The sequence below is a fragment of the Schistocerca cancellata genome, chromosome 1 (genome assembly GCF_023864275.1).
Source record: "Schistocerca cancellata isolate TAMUIC-IGC-003103 chromosome 1, iqSchCanc2.1, whole genome shotgun sequence".
In the NCBI taxonomy this organism is placed as follows: domain Eukaryota; kingdom Metazoa; phylum Arthropoda; class Insecta; order Orthoptera; family Acrididae; genus Schistocerca; species Schistocerca cancellata.
The window spans coordinates 1063992055-1064016352 of record NC_064626.1 but is presented as its reverse complement, the minus strand read 5'-3'; the positions used below and the strand labels follow the sequence as shown (position 1 = coordinate 1064016352).

General features: G+C 44.9%; 1 protein-coding gene across 1 annotated transcript in view; it reads right to left on the bottom strand.

Moving 5' to 3' along the window:
- LOC126126795 (pro-neuregulin-3, membrane-bound isoform-like) overlaps positions 1–23913 on the bottom strand; it is a 399360-nt gene extending 375447 nt beyond the window's left edge. The window contains exon 1 of the mRNA XM_049915142.1: positions 23816–23913. Coding sequence (XP_049771099.1) covers positions 23816–23913 — 98 coding nt within the window. The remainder of the gene's footprint in view (positions 1–23815) is intronic.
- Between the last annotated feature and the right edge of the window lie 385 nt (positions 23914–24298).

Here is a 24298-nt window from a genome sequence, read left to right as displayed (position 1 = left end):
ACATGTTACGAAAGATGATCAGCCAAGTTTATAGAAAAATGAATACAAAACATGTTTCAAAAGTTGAATAGTTCCAGTAACTTTTTCAATAATAATAATAATAATAATAATAATAATAATAATAATAATAATAATAATAATAATCCGCTTCTGTGGAAGACCTGACGGGCAGCTGATAAGAGACTTTGTAGAGTGGATCTTTAATATATTTCAGCAGTTTTTCAGTACCATCCTTCTTCCTGTTTATGGGAACTTTCCCGTAATATTCTTCTGTTTGAGGAAGCCCAATCATCTTGTTAGGAAAATACGTCCTGGTTGTCACTAATGTAAAACAATGGTTCAAATGGCTCTGAGCACTATCGCACTTAACTTCTGAGGTGATCAGTCCCCTAGGACTTGGAACTACTTAAACCTAACTAACCTAAGGACATCGTAGCGGTCGCGCGGTTCCAGACTGACGCGCCTAGAAGCGCTCGGCCACACATGCCGGCCACTAATGCAAAGATATGGACTTCAAAGCCATAGAAATAGGACTTAGCACCTACTTGTTGTTTCTCTTTTGAATTGTTCTGATAGTACAGAATCCGCTGGGAGCAAATGATACCTTGCCCTGTTTTCTAGTGCCTTTTCCTACTGTTTCAGCTGAGGTGTTGATTTTGTGTAAAGGGCTCCATCATATTTCAGAAGCGCCTATTCCTCTAGTTTTTGCTGCATAAGCTTTAAGGTTATCACGGAGGCTGGATTCGGTGATAAGTGATCTATCCTGATCTGAAATGAGCGCTCACACATTTGCAACTTTCTTTTCACGACACTTGGGTCGCGGTCAAATGGTAGATAAGAGTGTCCTCTAAGGGGAATCGTGACATACAATTAATACACCTCAGCATCGGAAATTGATGTACCGATTTTTAATATTAGTCATATAAGGAGGCCACTGAACTTTATGTAATTAGAAAGGAACTTTATCATAAATGTGCACAAAAATGGCTTGAGTGTGAGTAGCAGTTAAAAAGAGGTAAAAGGATTCATACGTGACAAAAGTTTCTCTCTGTCCCTCACACTGCTACAAACTTCTACCCCGCGTACTGATCAGGGGCTATGGTGAAAATTACGTATGAAAGGAACAACGATTCGTAAAATTGCCTTCTAGGGACTTTCATGTTTAAATGTAGCAAATGGTACACCTGCAGTAACACGCATACCAGCTAATTTCAATATCACGACTGCTAGGTGATGGTGGTGGTGGTGGTGGTGGTGGTGGTGGTGGTCAGCGGTGGAAAACAAAACTCCATGGTGACGAAGCCTTTCAGGGCAACAGACTGTACATAACGTTTATTGGCGTCGTCTTTTCTAAGAGTATAGGGAAATAATTTCATATCCATTTGCCGCCGTTACCACAAAATTTGAAGTCTCTAATATTCAATTTCTTTCATGTTAACAGGGACTTCCGTCGGTTGTTAGTAGAACATAATAAAAAATTAAAAGCACCAGTTTGCTTTTGTTCTACATTGTGGACGCACTGTACCACGGGCTCGCTTCAAATAATCGAACAATTAAAACAAAAACGAAAGAACTGTTTCAGTAATATTCGTAGCTACAATGCAGTATTTCTTATTGCCAGTTTTGATGCTAAAACTGTAGACACAATTTTACGTAGAATGTGTCACTTTAAGATACATCATTTTTTTTAAATCATAGATCAGGTACAATAACTTCTACGTATGGTCGTTCACTATGATTGCACAGTTTCATTTTCAGGACTTCGGCACTCTTACTCACTATACAGGGTTGTCATGAACAGTCTGAAAAGCTTGTAAAGGTGTTGCACGGTGGGTTGTTCAGCGAAATAATTATTGATAAAAAATTCGATACGTTACGCCGTTTCTGTGTTAATTAGCATTGAAGTTAGCCGATCAGGACCTTAAGCGTAAATACAAGCGGCACAAGAGAGAACACAAAAACTGGACACACAACGATAGTGAGGAACGAATCCGAATCAAAGGCTACTGAGTCTCGTGCATCATCATCTACGTTATGAGAACTGACACTAGTTGTATTTGGCGGGTCGCTTGAACTTGCGCGCGCAGCGGCTTCATTGGTTCTCAGCACAGCCTATGCTGCAACATACAAGCTTTCCAGACTGCTTCTGACCGCCTTGTACAAAAATGTGACTTTAGTTACTTCATAAACACAATGGATCGCATTTAGACCACAGGTGATAGTTTTTCTGCCTCTGTCTGTCAAGAACAATTACAGTCCTATACCCGTAACACGGATTCTGGCCTCCGAATGCATCTTGAACAAGTGTCATTCTCTTATTTTTTCGGGAGCGAAGTAAACTTCAGTAGGTTCTTTCTTACCTTGGCCGTCATATCAACACAACAACCCTTGAGTTGTTTTTATGCTGTGAGTCATGATTTGGTACTTGAAATCCTGAGTCGCTCATCTTAATACAGTGGAACAGTTACAATTGTAACAAAAATCACCTACTGGTTCAGCATGATACCTGGCCCGTCAAGCTAATTTATAAAACGTGGTAACTCGTGCAGGTGTTCCCTAAAAGAAGCAGTTGCAGAAATTAAATCCACTCTCTACAAGCAACAATGCAGGAAAAGACCGACCTCCTCCTGAAGGCTGGTGAAAGCCACGTTCCGCGCATACCGGAAACAGCCTTTAGCATACACAATAATCACAGAAAACTATTTCATAGGCGCTGTTAAGAAATGAGAAAACGTTCTGTTACAATTTTGTCAGTATTTGTGTTCGCACAGCGAAAAAGATAAACAAATCGTTGCCTTACGGCTGTGAGCCTAATGTTTTTCATGTTCCGTGGGCTACCTATGGTGAAGTTACTCAGACATAGAATATGCCGCTTTGAAAAGACTGCCATAAAAATAGAGATTTGTGACAGTATGTTCACACTTTACGGATAAGAGTCTTTAAACTACAGCGAAGAACTCTTTTACACAATAAAGTAAGTATCAGAAGGATGGTTTTCAATTCACGTGCGACAGCATGTGATGCCACTTTATTGGTTTGGAAGATCAATGAAACGGTGTCCTCACAATAGTGCACAAATTTCTGCGTAATTGTTATTTCTCACCTCATGAACGGATATGAGTTCCGACTGAGAAACTTTCTTTGAGAGCCTGATCATTACTTGCTGAGAAACAATCATTGCTGATAGCGTCAATATGGCGGTCTAGTGGTAAAGTGCGTGCCTAGAAACCGAGAGAAAGGTCATGGTATCTAATCCCAGTCGGACCACGGTCTTTTTTCCAGTTTCCTTTGAACCTAGTCTTCACCTCTAAATGGCGGGAACAACAACAAGTCTATTGCTGACAGCACCCCTTTTGCGAACTGTGCAACAGAATTTATTAAGTTTTGAACTGACCCGTGTCTTCGTGTTACACAGAAAAATAAACACTACTTGCAACTGTTAAATATTTTTACTTATAAATAATCTCTCTAGTAGCCGTGTCGTTTATCTACGGCCGATGGTCAGAAGCGACCCAAATGCCTTCACCTGCAGCCATTCCTACAGCTGACGTTTAGCACGTTACTATAATAAAAGATAGTGGTTACCTATAATCAGTTAAAAAGTAGGGACCAGGATGTAATTTATACTATAATTCAGTAATTTTGTGAAGGATATTACACGCGCTTGCGAACTGCCGTACGGAAAAATATCAGTAATCACGTAAACGCTACAGAAAAAAAGATTGCTTCAGTTTTAAAACACGCACGATGATATACAGTTAATATTCCCTCCTTCGGAAGCACGCAACTGTCTAGGATTCCGATGTAGTCGACTAAACCAGTTTTGGGTTCTGCAGACAACAAAAAGAATATACATAAGTCAGGCGTGAAACTGACATCAGTAGCAGAACCAGCTAGGGCGATCTGTCTTCAGGAAGTAGTTTTGTCTTATGACACTTCGGTTCGTACAGGTATCGCTGCTATGAATGTATGCCTGTACGGATCCAGAAAATAGACGACGGTATGGTGCGGCTAAGTGCAACTAATAGATCACGGATTACTGCGAAGGTTGTAACGGATCGTACAGCTGTGCATATAGTGTTGGCTCGATATTGGAGCACGCATCTGTCTGTGGTCTAGCGTTCGACACCATCAGCTATGGGTGGACTTCACACCGATGCAACTGTGTCGACTTTCACCGCCTAGCAGCTAACACTGCAGGCAACGGGTAAATGAACGTAGCTGGGGAGAAGAGTAGTACAATACGAGCTGTTTCACCGAATTCAGCTGCCATCTGTCCCGCTACCGACGGCCATGTACGTGACAGATGTCACCATTGTGACCGTAGACTGGCAGTAAGCTTTGCTCACTGCAACAGTTGACACAGGGCTACACACACACACACACACACACACACACACACACACACACACACACAAATTCGTTTCATAGGTTGGCAACACTCACAACGTGAACGAAAACAAATGAGTAAGCATAAACACTGTAGCATTGATGAATGAAACACCGGTTAAGGAAGTCAGTTATAAATAGTGAAGCGCAGGAAATAACGGAAAACGCCAAAAACTGCAGATGTGAAATGAAGCCTGTCGACATCAACTACTGCTAGCAAGAGGACAAGGCGCCGACTATGTAAAGAAATACCGTAAGTAGCTTACAGACCAACTTCATAAAGAAAACACTGTTTTTAACCCAAAAGAATCAAAAAATAAATGTACAAACGAGTGTATCGAACATACAGAATACCAAGAAGATGGTTTGTAAATAAAAGCGAAACTCGTCTGGTATAGTTCTTTTTAATTGTATTGCAGTCAGCAGAGACAGATAACCTATAATAAGAGATGTTAACAGCTGCTGCGGAAGATGGCCACACAAAGTATTACGAAAAATGGTTACATTCCAATCCGGGTTCCGCAATAACCTTTTTCCAAGTTGATCACAGCTAGGGCGAAGCTTACAGTAGAGCTACGTCGGCTCCCACGGCCACAAGTGTTCTTCAGAGCTTCAGCTATACTGCTCGTGGATCGATCGACACGTATTTGCGGTTTATCAGTTGGCCGAAGTCGCAGACAAGTGGAATAAACTTCCAGATGATCCTAAACAAACAACGCCGACGAGACTAGGCCATAGTTCCCCCTAAAGTGAGATTGGAAACTCCTGGTTGGTCTAATTATCTCAATAAATAACGTTTATTTTGAAGGACATGTTATTTCAATAGCTGCTAGATATTGATTTTCTCTCTTCATCAAATTCGTGAAGTTTTCCATGTTTCTGAAATGGGCTGAGGGTGCCCATCTACGAAATTTCGCCTAATACTGGGGAAATGATTAACTCCACGACGAACCTCAAGGCCTAGGCCTAGCCACCAAGCTTTGATATGACGGTAAGCCTGAAAAATAGCAGCCAACTAACGCATAGGAAAAGAAATCTATCTACAGCTTTCAACTGCGGAAAGCTAGTGTTTTGTAGACTGCGAGGAAACCACCACAGCAACTCATTCGTCGAAGAGAGGAACTATACAGCGCGATAATGAGAAGAAGATCAAATGGAAGATATGATCATATGTATGGTTCGCAAAATGTAGATCCATACAATGTGTGCAGGGCTGGGGAAGGGAGTGAGGAAAGTGCTACTGAAATGTCTGCGAAGCGTGATGTAAGCACTAAAATATGGAACATACTCTTAAAATGAACTGGTACATATCTTTAAGCACAATTATACATTTTATAAGGGCGGTACCATATATGCACCCACTGGCACATGAATTCCTAATTTGTGCCACTTGTGGATGTTTAGAAAATTAAGTTAGTATGTTTATTTTTTCTCAGAATTATTATTCTTTAAATTAAATACCAAAAATAATATTCATTAGTTGAGGATGGCACTGCTTAAACAATTTTGGAGCTTATTGCTTAGTCTACGATAAAATTTACTAAGTATATGATTTATGCATCTCTCCTCCGTCATTGCCATGCACAAAGCACGTAGATTCACTAAACGTTTCAAATAATGACACACCTAACCGTTAAACGAAACAATAGTGTAAACACCTGGCATGATGCTGACAGCGCGAAGCTCTGACGCACTTGGAGGGTTGCCATATCTAGCCGGGTTGTCAGGATACTGAGATGGGGGTGTAAAAGTTACGCAAACAATTTATTTAATATAATTGATTTTTATGTAGAACACAATTACATGGAACTTGATGCGGCAGAAGTAGTAAGTGCACCATATTTTTCGGGAGATTTCATCTGTTTCTGCCACTCTTTTTCCCTTTTACGTATTTATAGAACTGCATGCACGTCAGTTTGTAGTTAAACTGGCACTGTAAGATTGATTCCACAGTCCCCGGCAACAGTCGATTTCTTTCATCAGTCCACTGGGCCGACATCAGCGAGAATATGCTTTCCACAGTGGCGTTGTGTGCGGGAATAGAAAACAAATATTCGCATGATTTTAGCAGTCTGCATACGTTCAGGATTTACGGTTTCCTTAAGAAAGTAAGTCAACCTTTCGTCCATGGTGCGTTTAGATTTCCGTTCTTCCGAGTCACTCTCAGTTTCTAAAAAGCTCTTCAGATACATATATTCCCGAAGGCAATTGTCGCCGGAAATCTTCACACCGTTTTTGGTCGAGTATAAAATAGTGTTTTCAAACATCATTCTATCTGTGGGTTTCAGATAGCGTCATCCAATCAAATACTTTATATTTATTAAAGGAAATCGGCCATATCTCTAAGTAATCAAATGCTGTGTTACAGAAAGCCACTGTCTCTCCCTCAAATTTCGAAATAAAATTAGTTATTTCTTCGTTTGGGTTCTCGCTTAGTAATGTGTTCAAATAAATCTTGGTTTGCATGCCAAAAAATGGCAGTGTTCCTTTGATTCAGACATCTTTGAGTGTCTGATTAATATATTTCTTATTTCAATTATCGAGAAGTTATTCTTCTCCAAGCTTTTTATATTTTCTTCAAGCAGAGCCAAGTTTGACTGCAGAAACATGAATTTCACTTGCCGATTCACTGAAAGAATCAAATTATTATAGGCGTCCTGTCTTGCGCGTCCAAAAAATTGTTTTAATGGAATCCAAACCTTACGAATTCCCTAAACTGCGGGCATTAACGACGGTCATATTGTTTTTGAGCGAGATAGGGGAGTCCGATGATTCACATCAATGGCTGAACAGAACTCTTTCAGCTTCTCTGTCCTTACCGTATATATTGAAAAATAAGTATTTTAATGACTTGTTTCAATATCGACAAGCAGTGCTTGATATAGCATCGTGTAGAAAATGGACAGGACTTCCAATTCCTTCTACAGTTTTCCGTAGTTCTTTAATTTGGTGAAACACATTCCGCTGGCCGCGTCAATGAAGCCATCCGACGTGGGTGTTGGTACTGTCTCCATGAAAACCAATTACTTTATGTAATGGAACCTGCAGATTTTTTTAAATGTGTCTAGGAAAATCTTTGTAACCGCAAAGGACGACTCTTTTGTGTAACATCCGAAAAATGAGACTTCTCTTTACATCCTCGGGCATTTTCGTAACCTATGATACGGTAAGTTTATCAGACAGTAAACAGCACACAGTAACACTTAAGTACACGTCGTCAAACACTAAACGCCCTCTATACTCGCACTTCAGAAGGACAATTCAATTCAAGCATTTCTGCCTTTCACTCTGTCCGTACTACGTTCAGAAAGAATCGCCTTATGAGATTGCTATTCAAATGGGATCTGCCCGATTTTTCCGCGTGGCGCTGTTTAAATAGTTCCAGTGAAGTCTGGTATTGTCTTGAATGATGACGCTAGTTCTACATGGTAGTTGCATCGACGATGCAGGATACTCAACATGTAACGCCATCTATGAGACGACCTTGTCAACATAGACTTGACATAAATTAAGCCGAGGTTGCACTTCGACATTGCGCCAACAGACTGCGTTATTTCAGTACTTTAGCACGCTCGGAACAGTAATTCGCTAAATTGGGAGAAAATTGGGACTTGTCGGGATGTCAGGACAAGAAGGTCCCCACAACGCTGCCGGTCCCACATATCGGGACGGATGGCAATCCTGAACGTACTCCGAGTCAACCTCCTTTGCATATGGATGCAGAAGTCTGATTGGGATCATTCTGTACTATTGCGTCAAATAGCAGTGCTAAATGATTTATTTTTAGGGCTGATGTCAGAAATATAGATGTAAACCGCATGTCGGCTAATGTTACTGTATGATTCCTGCAAAGGAGAATAACAGAACAGTATTAACTGAACTGTTTTTGTAGGTAAACCATATTCGTTTTGGATCAATACTGTCACTTGCCCCGGTATCCGTGTCGTAATATATGGGCCTGCCTGGGTCATGGTAAGACCACGCATAATTTTGCAAGCCTCATTATTTCTTTATCACACTTGTCTGCCAAAGTAAGGACGAAAGCAACTTTCGTATGATGTGTCACTGCCAAGTAACATGGCTCGAAGACACTAGCCCATACACAAAAAGAGCTGCTACAGAAGAATACAGAAGGTAACTGGAAGGAACACAAAATTAGACCAAGAGAAATGACCTACTCATTACGGTCCCCTAGATTTTACGAAAGGCGGGTCACACTTCTTAATAAGGTGCTTGATCACCACGAACAGTAGTTCATTCTCTGAACGTGCCCCCATACAGGCCACAATGTAGGTAAGAAATGCTTGTGGTAGGTGCTCCATTCCTCCACGAAAGCAGCTGACAACTGCTGGGTGGTTGCTGTCTACAAACATGCTGCAGTACCTGTCGCCAATGGAACCCACGCGTTCTCGGGGAATGTACAGGCCACTCCTACCGCCGAACATCCTCTCGTTCCGAGAGCTACTCCACATGCATTGTTCGACGCTTTAGCGCGTTGTAATCCATAAAAATTACGTCAGGGCCAAATGCAACCCTGAAAAGAAGTCCATGAGGAAGAAATACACTGTCAGAATAACGTTGAGCGGTGAGAGTACCATTTTGAAAGATTTGGAGGTCACTATGCCGACGCAACACTGTTCCTTCCTACATCTTAAGACCTCGCCCACCATAACTGTGATGTCAGACAATACTGGACGTATCCCCAATATGGCGACAGGTGCGAACAGGTAAAAATGTACCCACTGACACTGTAAAACACGGAAGAGTTGGTACCAGAGGATATTTGGTGAATGGACTGACCTGCCTGTTCCCCCGACTACAAATCCATCGAACACTGGAAACGTATCGCAGCACGTCCACATACACCAACGATCATCGATTGTGATGGTGAATGAGTGGAACGCCCTACCACAAGAGCTTCTTACCATCCCCGTGGTCAGCACGGGAGCACGTTGTAGAACATGCATTGCCGTTTGTGGTGGTCTCACACCCTATTAAGAACCGTGCCCCGCCTTTTGTAGCGTTCAGGAGGCCGTCATAAATCTCGACTACTGCAATGTAATTATTGCCTTTGAATAAAAATGTAGTTTCCATTCATCTCAATGCATACTTCTTGCACTTCGCTTCCGTACTACGCTGTGGCAGTTGTACGGTAAAAGGTTCGTCGAACAACGTTATTTAGCAGACACACGTCATGGGTAAGTTTTGCAAAGCAGTGTATTACGTACTGAAACTGAGGTAAGAATATTATTTTAATCACAGGGAAATTTCATGAACGTAACTATATTTAACAAAACAAATATAGCTAAACCGAAGCAGACATGGCATGGTCCAAATGACTGCAGAGTGTACTGGCCTAGGGAATTTGTGTTTTGCCATCTCAATTGACTAAACAACTTACCTTCGAGCGGCGTAACACCGCTGGCTGTAAGATAACGAGCGGATGTTCAGAAGCGCAATCGTAAAGGCTTTCTTCCTTCCTTCACATTACCCCATTTGCATCCTTTACTGCCTTTTCTTTTAAATATGTACGTTTAGACTATATGACTGATAAGTGCTAGTCTAGTGGAGAACTGAGTTTTTGAGGGAAAGTTGGAGTTTAAACAGAGATCTAATCTACGGCTTACTTATTACGACCACGACCAGTGTGATTAGCATCCCTATCCCCCTTACGTGTATTTCTTTATTCTCTTAATATGCAATATGTATATTTGGCCGGCGGAAATCGCAGTCAGATTTATTTAAAAAAATTTAAAAGTATGTTTTAAGTAGGCATTCCTCTGCAAGAGAAACAGATTTCTGTATCATATTCCCGTACCAAATACTGCAAGAAAATATTAAAAGTGTCCATTTAGCGTAATTCTTGGAATGATATTAAGGTTTTAGTTGAAGTACAACTAGGCCTATTGTATTGTTTTAGCTTCAATAAAAATTTCCGTACTGAAATGAAGAATAAAGACATAAAACGTATGTTTTTAGTTTAACTTTGGAAATTTTTAGATCTACAGTTTACAAATCTCTCTCTCTCTCTCTCTCTCTCTCTCATGGCGGCTTCGCCGCCTATCGCAGGTCTTATTGCTAACGCCATTTAGCGACTTGCGTTTCCATCACCACAACACCCTGTGCCCGAACGAAGAAATCCCCGACCAGACGGAGCATCCTTCGGTTGCCATCCAGGCACGCTAACCCAGCAGTTATCGAGGCGGGCAGTTTACATATTATTTGTCTTTCTATCGGAAAAGGCGGGACTGAAATACCAAAAAAATATTTTTATGTGTTGAAAATAAGACACTGCTTAACTTCATAAGTCGTATATTACACAGCAATACATTCACCAGTAGAAAGTTGAATTTTAGAAAATTTCCCACTGAAGTAGTTGAAAATTGATAAACGTGGTAAAAATTTTTATTTATGCTACTGAAAAGGACAACAAATTTGTGATTTGTGATACTAAAGAGAAATAACACGATGAACTTTGACTCGACCACCACTGACGACAGGAGTTTCACCTGACTATCACTGGAACGGTGTCAGCTGGGAATATTTGCACAAAACTCTGAGCCACGAGGGATTTTTTATTTATTTATTTAATTAATTTATTTATTTATTGATAGACATTATAATAAAAGATGCGTTGTTAAATATGCAAGGTGATTCACAATTAACAACGAAAACTCTTATGCGTCCAAGATCCACAGCAGAAAAAACGTCCGGACGAACGTGAGCACGCAAACGAAGTTTGCAAGATAGCAGCGAATATGTGGCTACGAACAGAAACTGACTTCATTGTGAAATATTGTCTCACTACAAATACAGGGTGAGTCACTAACTATCTACACCTAGAGTAACTCCGAAAGTATGATAGTAGCTGAAAAGTTTGTGGGACAGATGATGCATGGGACAACGGGGGCCATAATAAGACTTTTTTTTTTGGTTGGTTGGTTGAGGTTTAAGGGACCAAACAGCAAGGTCATCAGTCCCTTGTTTCAAATATGTTCCATTCCGCTAATGGGACATCTCAGTAAAGTCAGAACAATAAAACGGAAAAAGGGAAAACATAAAAGGGCAGTCATGTTGTCACTGGTAAAAAACAAAATGAGGGAAGTCGGCAAGAGAACGAACCCAACACTATGCTGAAGCAGCATAGGCAAGACCACCTGTGACTTAAAAGGTACAACTGCTATAATGTAGAAAGTACGTATGGGAATAGAAAGACTAACCAAGCCTTAAAAAAGAAGGGTAAAAACAGAGTAAAAGGGGAAGAAAAGATGATTTCGGTCAGGGAGGTGAATCGGGAATCTCCGAACACTGCTTACAGTGGGAGACACCCAAACACTCACCGCCCTGCCCCAATATCAGAGAGAGATTAAAAACCTTAAAACTGAGAATAAAAACCACTTTCCCGGAAGAAACCGAGAACCACAGAGACCATCCGGGAATCGTCAGCCAACATCAAAGGTAAAGTGTGGGGGAGTCTGTACTGAGCACGCAGAACCAAAAGAAGGTGGCATTCAACCAAAATGTGGGCTACTGACTGGAAGGCTCCACAACCACATAGTGGGGGTGGCTCATCACGAAAAAGAAAACCATGGGTCAGCTTGGTATGGCCCATGCGGAGACAACACAGTGTGGTCGAGTCCTTTCGAGAGAGGCGAAAGGAAGAACGCCACGGGCCTGGTGTCACCTTAATTGCACGAAGTTTATTATTAGACAGGGGAGTAGCCTCACAAGAATTAACCCATGACTGTGCGAAGTGGGATTTGATGTGAAGCCGTAAATCCGCTACAGGAGGGGTTACAGAAAACGGGGGGTAAATAACTGCTCCCCCAGCCAAACGATCAGCGAGCTCATTACCCGGGATACCCACATGGCCAGGGACCCAAAGGAAGTCAATGGAACAAGCAGCACGGTGAATATCAGCGAGATGGTCATGGATGGCAGAGACCAAGGGATGGCGCGAAAAACACCGGTCAATAGCAAGAAGGCCACTCATCGAGTCCGTACATAACAAAACGCGGTTGTGTTGGGACTCTTTAATAAAGGTAAGGGCCTGGGAAATTGCCATCAATTCCGCAGTAAACACCCCACATGTAGGTGGCAGCAGATGACTTTCCGTTCCAACAGAGGACGTGAAGGCATACCCAACATGATCAGCAGATTTAGAGCCATCAGTGTAAAAAACAACAGCATTCCGAAACTCTCATAAAATTTGGCGGAAAAAGGAACGGAACACCATCGGGGGGATGGAATCTTTCGGACCTCGGCGGATATCCATCCGAATTCGAGGCCGAGGAACTAACCAAGGAGGGGAGGAGGGGAGGGAGCGAGGAAGACAGGACAAAGAAGGAAGCTGAAAATCACGGCAAAGAGACGCAAGGCGCAGCCCAACCGGTAAACCCGCCCGAGGGCGGGAGTCGGGTGGGCGACGTCCATGGTCTGCGAACAGGATAGAATAGGATGGATGAGTGGGAGAGGAACGGATAGTGAGTGCATAAGACACCAGAAGCTGGGACCGCCGAACAGAAAGGGGGGGGGGGGGATCCCAGTTTCAACTTTCAACCAGGAGACTATCAACAGGGCTAGTAGGGAAGGCACCAGTGGCCAAACGAATACCACGATGGTGGACCGGATCCAGCACGTGCAGTGTGGAAGGAGCAGATGAACCATAAACTTGACAACCATAGTCCAAGCGAGACAGAACTAGAGCACGATAAAGACGGAGGAGGAGGGAACGGTCCGCACCCCAAGAGGAGTGGGCAAGGAAGCGAAGGACATTGAGTTTACGGAAACATCCTACCTTCAGGAGTTTGATATGGGGCAGCCAAGTGAGATTGTTGTCGAAAAGAAGACCCAGGAAACGAAACTGTGGGACCACAGGCAATCGTTGTGCAGCGAGATGGAGCTCTGGATCAGGGTGGATTGCAGTACGGCGACAGAAGTGGACCACTCGCGATTTTAAAGGAGAGCGCGATTTTAAAGGAGAGAATTGAAACCCGTGTGAGAGGGTCCATGCAGAGGCACGCCGTATAGCTACCTGGAGCTGCCGTTCTGCACATGCCATCGAGGAGGAACTAACCCAAATGCAGGAATCATCCACATACAGGGCAGGGGCACCCACGGGACCGACAGAGGCCACAAGTCCATCGATAGCAATGAGGAAAAAGAAGGACATTCAAGACAGAACCCTGTGGGATGCCCGTCTCCTGGGTCCGTGGAGAACTAAAAGCAGTACCAACTCGAACTCTGAATGACCGATGGATCAGGAACTGGCGGATGAAAATCGGGAGTGGGCCCCGAAGACCCCACTGATGAAGGGTAAGTAAGATGTGATGGCGCCAGGCCGTGTCATAGGCCTTGCGAAAGTCAAGAAACACTGCAACCAAATGGCGGCGCTGGGAAAAGCCTGCCGAACTGCGGATTCCAAGCGAAGTAAATGATCGATTGGAGACCGTCCCTCTCGAAAGCCACACTGGAAAGGGGACAATAGATCCCGAGATTCGAGGATCCAATTGAGCCGACGGGCTACCATCCGTTCGTTGGTCAAACTAATTGGCCGATAGCTGTCAACAGATAGGGGGTTCTTACCACGCTTAAGGACAGGAACCACAATGCTATCCCTCCACTGAGAAGGGAAGTCACCCTGAAGCCAGATACGGTTAAACACCCGAAGAAGATGTTGCCGTTGTGGAGCACTGAGATGTTGAAGCAGTTGGTTATGAATGAAATCTGGGCCAGGGGCCGTATCATGAGAAGAAGATAGAGCAGAAAGAAATTCCCATTCAGTAAAAGGTTCGTTGTAAGATTCCGACTCACAAGGGGTGAAACATAAGGTGGAAGCTTCAACCCGCTGTTTTTGATGAAGGAAAGCAGCTGGATAGGAGGCTGACGCTGATACCACTGCAAAATGGGTCGCAAGATGTTCTGCAAGAACTAATGGGTCTGTACAAATGCCATCTGGGAGGTGAAGGCCTGGGAGGGTGGACTGCCGATGGCAACCTTGGAGAGAGCGAAGTGTAGCCCATACCCGTGACAGAGGGACAGTAGAACCAAGGGAAGAAACGAATCGTTCCCAACATATCCGCTTCCTTTGTTTGATTAAATAACGGGCTTTAGCGCGAAGGCGTTTAAAGGTAGTAAGGCTGGCTACGGATGGGTGCCTCTTAAAGTGTTGCAAAGCTCGACGGCGATCACGGATGGCAATGGCCGTACTCCACCACGGGACTTGCCGGCGACGAAATGGTCCAGATGAGCGCGGGACAGCAAGGCTAGCAGCGCGAACAATCGCGTCAGACACGTCACGTAGGACGTCATCAATACAACCCGACAAAGAGGGAGAAAACACGACCTGTGCAGTGTTGTTGTTGTGGTCTTCAGTCCTGAAACTGGTTTGATGCAGCTCTCCATGCTACTCTACCCTGTGCAAGCTGCTTCATCTCCCAGTACCTTCTGCAACCTACATCCTTCTGAATCTGCTTAGTGTATTCATCTCTTGGTCTCCCCCTACGATTTTTACCCTCCACGCTGCCCTCCAATGCTAAATTTGTGATCCCTCGATGCCTCAGAACATGTCCTACCAACCGATCCCTTCTTCTAGTCAAGTTGTGCCACAAACTTCTCTTCTCCCCAATCCTATTCAATACCTCCTCATTAGTTACGTGATCTACCCACCTTATCTTCAGCATTCTTCTGTAGCACCACATTTCGAAAGCTTCTATTCTCTTCTTGTCCAAACTAGTTATCGTCCATGTCTCACTTCCATACATGGCTACACTCCATACAAATACTTTCAGAAACGACTTCCTGACACCTAAATCTATATTCGATGTTAACAAATTTCTCTGTGCAGTGTAAAGAGGCCAATCGGCGCGTTGGAAAGACCAACGAGGTAACCTGTCCACCGGGGAGCGGGAAGGGAGCGTGATAATCAACTGGAAATGGTCACTATCACAAAGGTCGTCGTGTGGCGACCAGTGTAATGAAGGGAGGAGAGAGCGAGAAGAAAGAGAAAGATCAATGGCAGAAAAGGTACCATGACCGGCACTGAAATGAGTAGGGGAGCCATCATTAAGGAGGCACAGGTAGTGGTCTGCAATAAATTGGTCTATAAGAAGACCTCGTCTAGATGGAAAGGCACTGCCCCACAAAGGATGATGAGCATTAAAATCCCCAAGGAGGAGGAAAGGAGGAGGAAGTTGCTGAAGAAGGGCGGTTAAGGCAGCAGGTGTAAGAGTCCTGTCAGGAGGGAGATAAAGATTGCAAACCGTGACCTCAGAGTCCAAGTGGACCCTGACAGCAACCGCTTCCAATGTAGTTTGAAGAGGAATCCACGTGCTAGCAATGTCTGTACGGACCAACGTACAAACGCCACCAGAAGCCCGCAGGGGTCCGACCCGATTTCGACAGAAAACACGGAACCCACGGAGGGTCGGTGAGTGAGCATCAGTAAAATGAGATTCCTGGAGAACCACACAAGCTGCAGAGTAGGACGAAAGAAGGGATTTCAATTCCGGAAGGCGACGATAGTATCCATTACAATTCCATTGGAGAACCACAGAACGATGGTTTAAATGGTGGCTGAACACGCTAAATCCAGTCATACCGCCGGTCCCCACCCGTCACCAACAAGGAGGGGGCGACATCCATGAACGACAGGTCAGAATCCGGTTGTGAAGTCGGGGAAGGGACCTCCGGTGACACCAGAGGCTCTTTGTCCCGGGACTTATGTTTTTTCTTCTTTTCAGGCTGAGATCGAGGAGGGCTGTGTGGCATAAAGGAGCCAGCTATAGCAAGATCAGGAACAGAGAGAGACAAGGCGACCTGGGGGCCGACAGACCGCGGCTCTCGCGGTCGTCGCGCGGCAGCAGACCTTTGGCCTGGAAGGTGCCGGGAAGGGGCATCCCGGGAGAGGCGCCCTTGACCGGCAGACGCCGAAGGAGTGGGACACTTCTCCTGCTGGGGAGGGGGAGCAGCGCCCATAGGAAAAGGTGTGGGAGCCACAGGGGAGGGGGAGAGGAGAGGGGTCCGGGATGGGAGTAAGGAAGGGGGAGGAAGGGGTGAAGATGTAACAAGGCGTAACTAGATGTCATGGACACAAGGTGAAGTCGTGCATATTTCTTACGGGCCTCTGTGTAGGTTAAACGATCGAGGGACTTATACTCCTGTACCTTTTTTTCCTTCTTATATATTGGGCAATCTGGTGAACTTGGAGAATGACTACCATGACAATTTACACATACAGGAGGGGGAACACAGGGACTCCCCTCATGGAGTGGACGTCCACAGTCACCACAGAGAGGGGCCTGGGAACAGCGGGACGACGTGGCCAAAACGCAAGCACTTAAAACACCTCATAGGAGGTGGGATGTACGACTTCACATCACAGCGATAGACCATAATCTTAACTTTCTCAGGGAGGGTATCCCCTTCAAAGGCGAGGATAAAGGCACCAGTATCAATACGATTGTCTTTAGGACCCTTCTGAACACGCCGAACAAAGTGAACACCCCGCCGTCCGAGATTGTCCCGAAGTTCCTCGTCAGTTTGAAGGATGAGGCCCTGTGAAAAATCACACCTTGTACCATATTTAGAGACTGGTGGGGGGTTAATGGACACAGGAATTGTGCCAAGATGGGTACAGGCACGAAGGGCCGCAGATTGGGCAGCTGAAGCAGTTTTTATCAGCAACGAACCCGACCGCATCTTGCTCAGGGAATCCACTTCGCCAAACTTGTCTTCAATGTGTTCCACAAAGAATAAAGGTTTGACACTGGTGAAAGTATCTCCATCAGTCCTGGTGCAAACTAGATAACGGGGGAAAGGTTTTGCCCCTAGCCGACGGGCCTGACCCTCTTCCCAGGGGGTAGCCATGGAAGGGAAGGCCGAAGGGGCAAGAGAAGCAGCACTTGAGGAATCAGTTCCACGCAGAGAGACGGCCGCAGAAGAACTGCCAGAGTTCTGGACCCGTATGCGTTTCATTTGCATAGCGTCCGCCCTGTTACCACCCACTCCGATCAGGGGCTCTCTTCACGGGCGCCACCCAGCCACAGCAAGGGCCGTCTGGCACGGCGGCCATTGCCGGGAGTTCCGATGCTCCAGGATGACGAGCAACCACTCCAAGGCATGCATGAGGTGGTCACAGCTCAGGTATCAGAAGTGTGATCCCTGTGTGTTCAGGGGGCTCAACCAAAAGGGTACATAGCGACCCCACCACACGGGCTGGCTACCGTGCTGGCTATGCACCCTAGTATCAGACAACGACGTGAAAGAAAAGGTGGAATGTACTAGGAGGGCGCACGTCGGAGACACTAGGTAAGGTGCTCTTCCCCAAATGGCTCACACTACGGAGGAGAAATTTTGTAATGGAGGTCAAACCCCAGAGGGGGACCAAGGAATGCCAAAAGGAGGAGATGATTATGCAACAAAGCCGAATTGGAAAACCAACAGAACCAGGAGGATAGCGGGGCCAACATAAGCAAGGACACCAAGAGAGGGAGAGGAGAGGGCGAGGGGAAAGGAGCAAGGAGGGGAAAGGAGGGGAAGGGAAAGGAAATGCAGCCCTGAAGAGAAAGAAGGCTGCAATGGCTCGGGGCCCCGTGCTCGCCACGCACGTATCCACAAAAGAGTTGTGGACCCCCTGGGGGGGGGGGGGGGGGGGTTTATTGCTGGGTGGAGTCGCGTCAGAGATATGAAAGTCAACTTCGTTATTTTTTTTTAATGGGATGCTACAGTTTGGTACTTATTTTCTGATAGCGGCTATCGAGACGAATCCAATGATGTGTAACAGTAAGGTCTTTGAAGGTCAACGAAGGTGAAAAAGCCGGCATTAACGTCCATTTGCAGGTGTTCGAAGCGATGTCCACTGGTATCAATGCAGTGCTGTAATCTTCTTATCGTGGATTGAGTGCTATTCCTTATCACTTCGGCACTTATCGAAGAACTTGCTTTGACAATTCTCTCTCGTATATCGTGCAAATAGTAAATATTCGCCGATATTGCATATCCAGCCAACATGCCACTGACACGTAAACATCAATCGACGGTTTCGCAATACAACCTTAATACCAACAGTAAGACTAATAACGTCGGATCAAGCGAATGAGAATGATGTATTCCTTCAGAAGACGAAGTCCATACGCTTCTCGTTTACTGAGAATGCCAACTAAATTCAGTGAGAGCTAAAGACTTATGCGCTGAAAGATACCCTCAACGTACTCACCCTACATGTCGTACATTTAAATGTGTGTATGATAAACTGAGTACACCTGGGTCTTTAAAGCATCAGAAACAGATCCGGCAAAGGGAAGTTATTAACGAGGAAACGGAAATTGGTACTCTTGCCACTGTGGTTCGAGATCCTTGTGTTAGTTCACGTCGAATCGCAATAGAATCTGGCATGAGCCAGAGTAGTAGTGTTCGTGTTCTGCATCGCCGTATCATCCTTACCATATCTGTCTCCATCAAGAATTAACTGTTACGGACTGTAAGCGTCGCACTGAGTTCTGCCGATGGGTTCAACTTCATATTCAGAGGGATGACACATGTATTAATCCGATTTTATTTACTGACGACGCTACATTCACGAACCATGGAAATGTTAATTTGCAGAACATGAATTATTGGGCAGCTGAAAATGCATATTGGCTGCGGCAAATTGCACACCAAAAACCGTGGTCGGTGAATGTATGGTTTGGGATTCTGGAGAACAGAATTATAGGCCCCTGTTTCATTGAAGGAAATTTTAGTGGTAGGCAGTACATCACATTCCTGCAAGAAACATTATTGGAAGAAATACCTTTAGGAACAAGGAACAGAATGTGGTACCAAACCGATGGGTGTCTGGCACATTTTTCGCTGATGGCTAGAAATGAGTTGCAGAGACAATTCCCAAATTGTTGGATTGGTCGCGGAGGGTATGTGCGGTGGCCGGCACGTTCGCCTCTGGATTTTTTTTCTTGTGGGTATTCGTAAAAGACATTTATAAAGACGTTCCAACTAGACCTGAAGATATGCGAGAAAGAATTGTCAGAGCATGTACTTCGATAAGTACTGATGTGATAAGGAATGCCACTTCAATCCATGATAACAAGATTGCAGCACTGCACTGATATCAATGGTCATTACTTCGAACACTTCCGTAAATGGACGTTCATGCCATCTTCGTTGACCTTCAAAGACCTTACTGTTACACATCATTGGATTCGTCTCGATAGCCGCTGTCAGAAAATAAGTACTAAACTATAGCATCCCACTTAGGAAAGCAACGTCGACCTTCGTATCTCTGAAGCGACCCCACCTAGCAACAAAAAACTAACGTCATATTATGGCTTTCCTTGTCCCATGCAACTTCTGCCCCACAAACTTTTCAGCTCCTCCCATACTTTCGGAGTTATTCTTGGTGGCAATAGTTAGTACTCTCCCTGTACACTGAAATGTGAACTATCTCGTTCAGTCATTCAAAAGGATCGTAGAACACATGCTCATAGGCGTAATCATAGGCCTGTACCGTTGACGTCAGTCTGTTGCAGTATTACGAAACAAGTTTTGTGCTCACGTATTATGACGTTTTTGAAGAACAAAAATCTCAACTACAAGAATCGATATGTATTCCGCAAACGAAGATCTTGCGAAACACAGCTCGCTCTGTTGCTGCGTGAGATGCATAGCAGGGTAGGACATCAGCGCTTAAGCTGATGTGTTCCTACGAGCTTACTGAGTATCAGACCAGATGTGTGACTGGATTCAAGACCACTTTGTAAAGACAACACGTCGCACTTAACGGAAATTAATCGACAGATGAAACCGTAATTTCCGGAGTATCCCAAGGAAGTAATAGGACCGTCGCTCTTTAGTGTATGTAAATGAGCTAGTAGAAAACGTTGGAAGCTTTTAAGATTGACAGTACCGATGCGCAGTAAGCCCTGCAGAGGATTGGTGAATTATGCAGGAACTGGCAGTTGACACTGAAAATAAATAAATGTAACATATTGTGCACACATTGGAAAAGAAATCCACTACTGCACAACTACACTATTGATGACAAATCTCTGGAAACACTATCTACCGTAGAATATCCGAAAGTATCAATCCGCAGCGACGTTAAGTGACATGACCAAATAAAACAAATAATAGAAAAAGCAGATAGGAAGAATTAAATATCATCCACGAACGAAACGGCATACAAGATACTTGTTCGAAACCGATTCTTGAGTAGTGTTCACCAGTCGGGGATTCTTACCAGGTAGGACTTAGATGAGAGAGAACAGCCATCAAAGAGCGGGCCACCTCGTCACGGGATTGTTTAATCGGCCCGAGTGGGTTATAGAGACTCTCGAAACTCCGGTGATACACGTTGCAAGAGAGGCGTTGTTCATCACGAAATAGTTTACTACTGAAATTCCGCGACGGTGCGTTCCGGTAAGAGTCGCACGCATACGTCTCGCGAAATGCCCACGACAAGAAGATTAAAGAAATTAGAGCTCATGTAGAGGCCTGCCGACAATCATTCTTCCCATGCGCCAATCGTGAATGGAACATGGAAAAAAGGGGGGGGGAATCAGTTGTAAGAAAAATACCCTCCACTGAACACAGTCGGGTGGCTTGCTGAGTACTGACGGTGATACAGATGTAGGCGTCGCAGTCTAACTGGGCTCACATTCCAACGAGGACAATACTGATAATATCGTCAGTGGCGGCCCGTAACGACACATTCGCAATTTTCCCGCCAACGAGTCGTTTGCGAACCCGTGTTTACTGAAACGTTTTCGCTTCTATTACCATATTGCATCCAACTTGCTGCTAAGAATAATATGCAGAAGAAGGGAAAGAAAATGAGGCTCTATTAGATGACGATAAGTTTGGCTTTAACAAAGGTAAAGATACCGAAGAGTCCTGACGTTGCGGTTGGTAACGGAAAGAGATTGATGAAAAAAAATCAAGATACCTTCATAAGATTTGTCGACCTGGAAAAGGCGTTCGATAATGTAAAATAGTCGAGGTGTTCGAATTTCTGAGAGAAATAGAAGTAAGGTACAGGGAAAGACGAGTAATACTTAGAAGAACAAGGGGGGCAACAATACGAATGAAAGACTAAGAACGAAGTGCTCAGATTAAAAATGTCGTATGACAAGGATGTATTCTTTCGCCCCTATTGCTCAATCAATACATCGAGGAAGCAGCGACGGAAATGTAAGTTCAACACAGATTAAAGTTCAGGGTGAAAGGATACCACAATGATCAGATTCGTTGGTAACATTGATACCCTTACTGAAAGTGAAGAAGACTCACAACATCAGTTGAATAATATGAACAGCGTAATTAGCGAACACACCGTGGGCTAGGAATATATACCGAAAAAAATATAAGTAATGAGGAGTTTCAGAAGTGAGATTAGCGACAAACTCAACATCAAAAGTGGTGACTACTAATTAGACGAAGTAAAGGAATTCTGCTATCTTGGAAGCAAAATGATTTATGATGGACAAAGTAAGGATACAAAAATCGGACTAGTACAAGCAAAGAGGGATTTGAAAGCCGGCAGAGTCTACTAGTATCAAACACCGGCCTTAATTTTTGGAAGAAATTTCTGAGCATGTCAACTTTGAGGGCACCGTTGTATGGAAATGAGTATGGGAAAACCGGAATAGAAGAAAAACGAAGCATTTGAGGTGTGGTGCTACAAAAGAACGTTGAAAATCAAATGGACTGGAACGTAAAGAATGAGAAGGTTCTCCGCGGAATCGGCGAGGATATGAATATATCGAATACACTGACAAGAAGAAGGGACAGGATTATGACATTTTTTACGTCCAGGAGTTATCTACGCGATACTAGAGAGAGCTGTAGAGCAGTGGTTTGGAACCTTTCTGAGACCATTACGCCTGAGTGTGATCAGATTTTACCTAGTACCATTGAGTCGAAACAGCTCAATAAAGCTACGAGGCAGGGAAGCTATCTTGTCCCTGTCCAAAGTGTCTCCGCCTCACTCACTGCCCAAGCTGGAATGTGTTTCAGGACCCACTCTAAACTGCAGGCGCCGGCCGGTGTGGCCGAGCGGTTCTAGGCGCTTCAGTCTGGAACCGCGCGACCGCTACGGTCGCAGGTTCGAATCCTGCCTCGGGCACGGATGTGTGTGATGTCCTTAGCTTAATTAGGTTTAAGTAGTGCTAAGTCTAGGGGACTGATGACCTCAGATGTTAAGTCCCATAGTGCTCTGAACCATTTCTAAACTGCAGGTCTTTCTGTAAAGGTAGGAATAATGCAAAGGCATACCATCTACAGTAGCTCCAAACCTAGAATATCATTGTGGCACAACCCACGTCAGGGATATAAACTGAAGGAGTCTATGAAGAACTCGACGTCAGCGTGACGCAAAACCTAAGCTCGCTGTCACCTCCGACATCTTGCAACAGTTTTCATAGAGCTAACGCCGATATTTTTTCATCAAGAGGACACCATTACTTCAACTCCACATACATGCCCCACAAATCACCATGCGGTGCATGGCGGAGGCTACCTTGTACCACTACTGATCATTCCCTTTCCCATTACACTTACAAATGAAGAGAGGGAAAAGCGGCTGCCTATATGCTTCCGTTCAGTCCTTGATTTCTTTTATCTTGTTTTATGTCTATTGTGTGTTGGTGGCAGTGGGATCGTTCTGCAGTCTGCCCAGAGACTCCCATTTGAGATCACGAAGCGTATCCGTAGCGCACGCCTGTTGATCGAACCTACCGGGGACAAATGTAGCAGCAGGCCTCTGAATTACGTCGATGTCTTCCTTTCATTCGACTTGATGGGGATGCCAGACGCTCGAGCAGTACTCGAGAACGGATCTCACAAGTGTTCGAAACGTGGTCTCCTACGAGACGAGTTACACTTTCCTACATATCTTCCAATAACCAGAAGTCCACTGTTCACCTTCATTGCAACTAACCTTACGCGCTCATTCAGTTTCATGTGGAAGTGCTACCCTGAGATGAAGAGTTCAGCGTCGGAGAGGAATTCGTGGCGGCATCTAACCAGTCAGAACAGTCGTGATTAAAAAAAAATGTAGTTTCACCGCGTTTTCGCTATTAATTATTGACACACCTGGTATGCAGCTCTCCAGCTGGACGCCCTCAAGGGGACGCTTGTGCCTCAAACCGGCCTTGGCTGTCTAGCTTCTCGCAGCGCTATTCCTCGTTGCCTCGGAGACGCCAGTGGGCACTCTCGTTACTCGGCCGGCGTACGGAAGGGCCGAAGTCCGGAGGCGCGGCGCAATCGCCGGGAAGGTGTGGCGAAACAAACGCAGCGGTACGGTGTGTGGCGCAGCGCGGGTCGCGCGCGGCGAGTAACGAGGCATAATTTGAGGCCGTTGTAAAACGCGGCCGGCGTCCGCTCGGCTCGGCTCGTGCGTGGGCGGGCCAGAGTGGACAGACGCGTGACTCACGTCCTGCGCGTCCTCACACGGCCGAGGCGGCGCCTTCGCTCCAGCTGGCGCCGGCCCGGGAACGCCTCGTCCCGCGGTATTTGCACGCCTCTCGCCATCTGCAGGTCAGATCGCTAAAGCACGCCCAGTTTCTTCGCGGCATGACGTCGCTGACTGATTCAGAACTCCGCGTAGTCCCCGTTCCCCTACCTCAAACCAGCATATACAAGTAACTCCTCTATTCTCGTAAGAATCAGGCTCCCTTGTAGGAAGCAGCTTCAAACGTCTGGTTGCTTTACAAATGAGTTATGTATTAAGTACAGAGCGGTCTATAAAGTACGCGCCTTTTCACCTGTTTACAAAAACAGCAATAACACGCGGCTTCATGATTTACAAATACAGACGTATTAATGAGTCTTTGGACGGTCACACGGTAGAAAGCACTCACTTTTTAAAGATCACATCGCTGACATGGACACAATATCAACTTACCCTCATCGATTT